The sequence below is a fragment of the Sinocyclocheilus rhinocerous genome, unplaced genomic scaffold (assembly GCF_001515625.1).
Source record: "Sinocyclocheilus rhinocerous isolate Xijiao unplaced genomic scaffold, SAMN03320098_v1.1 scaffold534, whole genome shotgun sequence".
NCBI classification, from domain to species: domain Eukaryota; kingdom Metazoa; phylum Chordata; class Actinopteri; order Cypriniformes; family Cyprinidae; genus Sinocyclocheilus; species Sinocyclocheilus rhinocerous.
In genome coordinates, this window is record NW_015646352.1 from 2,566,444 (window position 1) to 2,568,770 (window position 2,327).

Below are 2,327 nucleotides of genomic sequence, written 5' to 3' on the forward strand. Positions count from 1 at the left end.
ATTCTCAGTTTTGACTCTTTTTTTTCTCAAATATTTCTCAAGTCTCATTTGTGTCTACTTCTATTTCTCCTAAGGAATTTTAGGAGAAACATCTGAAATGCTGTTGATACTAAAATGAGAGATATATGAGAATCTCATCTAAGTCTTCTGAGCTTAGGAAGAGCAACCACTGAGCAATACATTTTTCCTATGGGTAATCTCTAGCTTCCGCCAACTGTTGGATGATGTAGGACATAGGCGTAGCATAAGCTCCGTGGAGAAATGACAAAGTAAAGCGCAGCGCAGAGGACAGAGCAAAACAAAACACTGGTCAAGAATTAGAAGGACAAAACGAGGACTTGTAAAGAAAAATGTTGGAGGATTTTGAAATAAGCCAAGAGGATACTGGTTTTACTTTGCTAAACAAAGGAAACTTTGCTTCCTTTGCTCCTGTAAACAAAACTTGGTATTCTCAATGGAGCTTACGCTGAGCCTACGTCATCCGGTTGGAACGCCACTTTCTCATGTACGCACGCACCAGTTAGCGGAAGCTAGAGATTACGGTTTATAAAGTTTTAAATATGGATATTCTTCTTACAAAAACGCATTGATTCGCTTCAGTGCTTCAGGATATATATATATATATATATGTATGTGTGTGTGTGTGAAAGAAAGAAAGAGAAAAAAAAAACAATCCAAAATGGTAAGTGCTGACTTTGCAGCATTTTAGGTGTGGTAAATTTGCTCTCCACTTACTAATCAATTTGTCTTTTTGAAATATTCAGTCCGTCTGCTCACTAATGAACCGATATAATGCATGAGCCAGAAAAGAAAAACAATAAGAAATGGGGGAATTTGGTGTGGCTGGATAAAATGATGATACGTGCAGGTGTTTTGAAGAGCTCAGAGGTGTGCATGCTCTGACTATTACCTTTTAACACAATCCCCAGACAAGCCACGAACAGATGAAAGGAATCTAGAGTGTTATGACAGAAGAAGTTGACAGAGAAAAAGTGCAACAGTGCTCAGGGGTGTTGACTGCACTTCATAACCGATTTTGCATTTCTGTAACACGTTTGATGTGGCAAAGTTCTCACTCTTCAATCTCTTTTGTCCTCCTGCTCTATTCTCTCAGGTGCAGGTGGGAAGCTCTGCTCAGGATCAGCGGGTTGTTGGATATATCACTTGTACTCATCTGCATGCTATTGAAGGTAGGTGTCACATATAAACATACAAATAGAGCAGACAGTTGGATATCTCATATCTAGTCATACCTGAAACCAGGATATCAAAGAGACTTAAAGGCTTAAACACCCAAAAATAAAAATTCTGTCATCATTTACTAACCCTCATGTTGATTTTGAAAGTTTAAAAAAAAAAATTTGTACATACACTGGAACTCAGTGGTAACCAAAACTGGATAGACAGACAACACAACAATGTCTTCGGATTCAGACAGTTTTATTTTGCTCTTACTGAGATAAAATCATCAAAGCTTCCCTCAAATGCACGCTGCAATTCACTATTACACAAAACAAAATTAATATTTATTATACATGGATTTGTAAGCTCACCGTACATTATATGAATACACACATCCTGTGAGAGCGTGTAAGGTCCACACACTTGGCCCAAGGAAGGTATCCAGTGGTGGATGAAGGTCACTTGCGTGTTCGGTCTTTTCAGCGCGCAGAGTTATTCAATTTAGGTTTAACTCAAATCTGACTCCATTTTATTATCTAATCTGACTCCATTTTAGTATTACCTCGAATTTAGGTTGAAAGGCAAATTGGTTGTTTGTCGGTCTCTAATTATTCTGACATTTGATTATTCTAGTTAACTCTTTACTTTGTATTTTCTCGTTCATTAGGAATCTACGTTATTTAGGGTGCCTCACGGCGGCCGCTATGCGTGGGCTCCACGATCACAATCGCCAGTCTGATCCTTAGCCAGAGGTTTGTGGCTAATACTATTTCATATATTTTAAATAGTAGGTTTGTTTAGCCCCCTACAGTTACCCATGTAATACTCAAACATTAATCAGCGGTTCTTCTAGAACCCCTGTCTAGACCCCGACAGTTAATATAACTACGTACAACTTAATTAAAGCTCCAAACATTAATCAGCGGTTCTGCTAGACCCTTTGTCTAGCCCCCGATAGTTAATATAACTACGTACAACTTAATTAAAGCTGAAATTATATGCATGGTTAACGTAACTGAGTACAACTTAAACTAAGATCAAGCGGTTAGTCAGAAATCTAGAATCTCACCTGATTCGCCCCATGCTTCATCTAATCCTGAGATCTAGTATGCAGTTAACCCTGGACGCAGATTTGCGGAAACATA

General features: G+C 38.4%; 1 protein-coding gene across 1 annotated transcript in view; it reads left to right on the forward strand.

Annotated features, from left to right (window-relative positions):
• Nucleotides 1-2,327, forward strand: part of LOC107707521 (sphingomyelin phosphodiesterase 3-like) — a gene marked incomplete at its 5' end in the record, with an annotated part of 21,542 nt that overhangs the window by 8,254 nt on the left and 10,961 nt on the right. Inside the window, one exon of the mRNA XM_016511579.1 lies at nucleotides 1,115-1,190. Within this exon, the coding sequence (XP_016367065.1) occupies nucleotides 1,115-1,190 (76 nt within the window). The remainder of the gene's footprint in view (nucleotides 1-1,114; nucleotides 1,191-2,327) is intronic.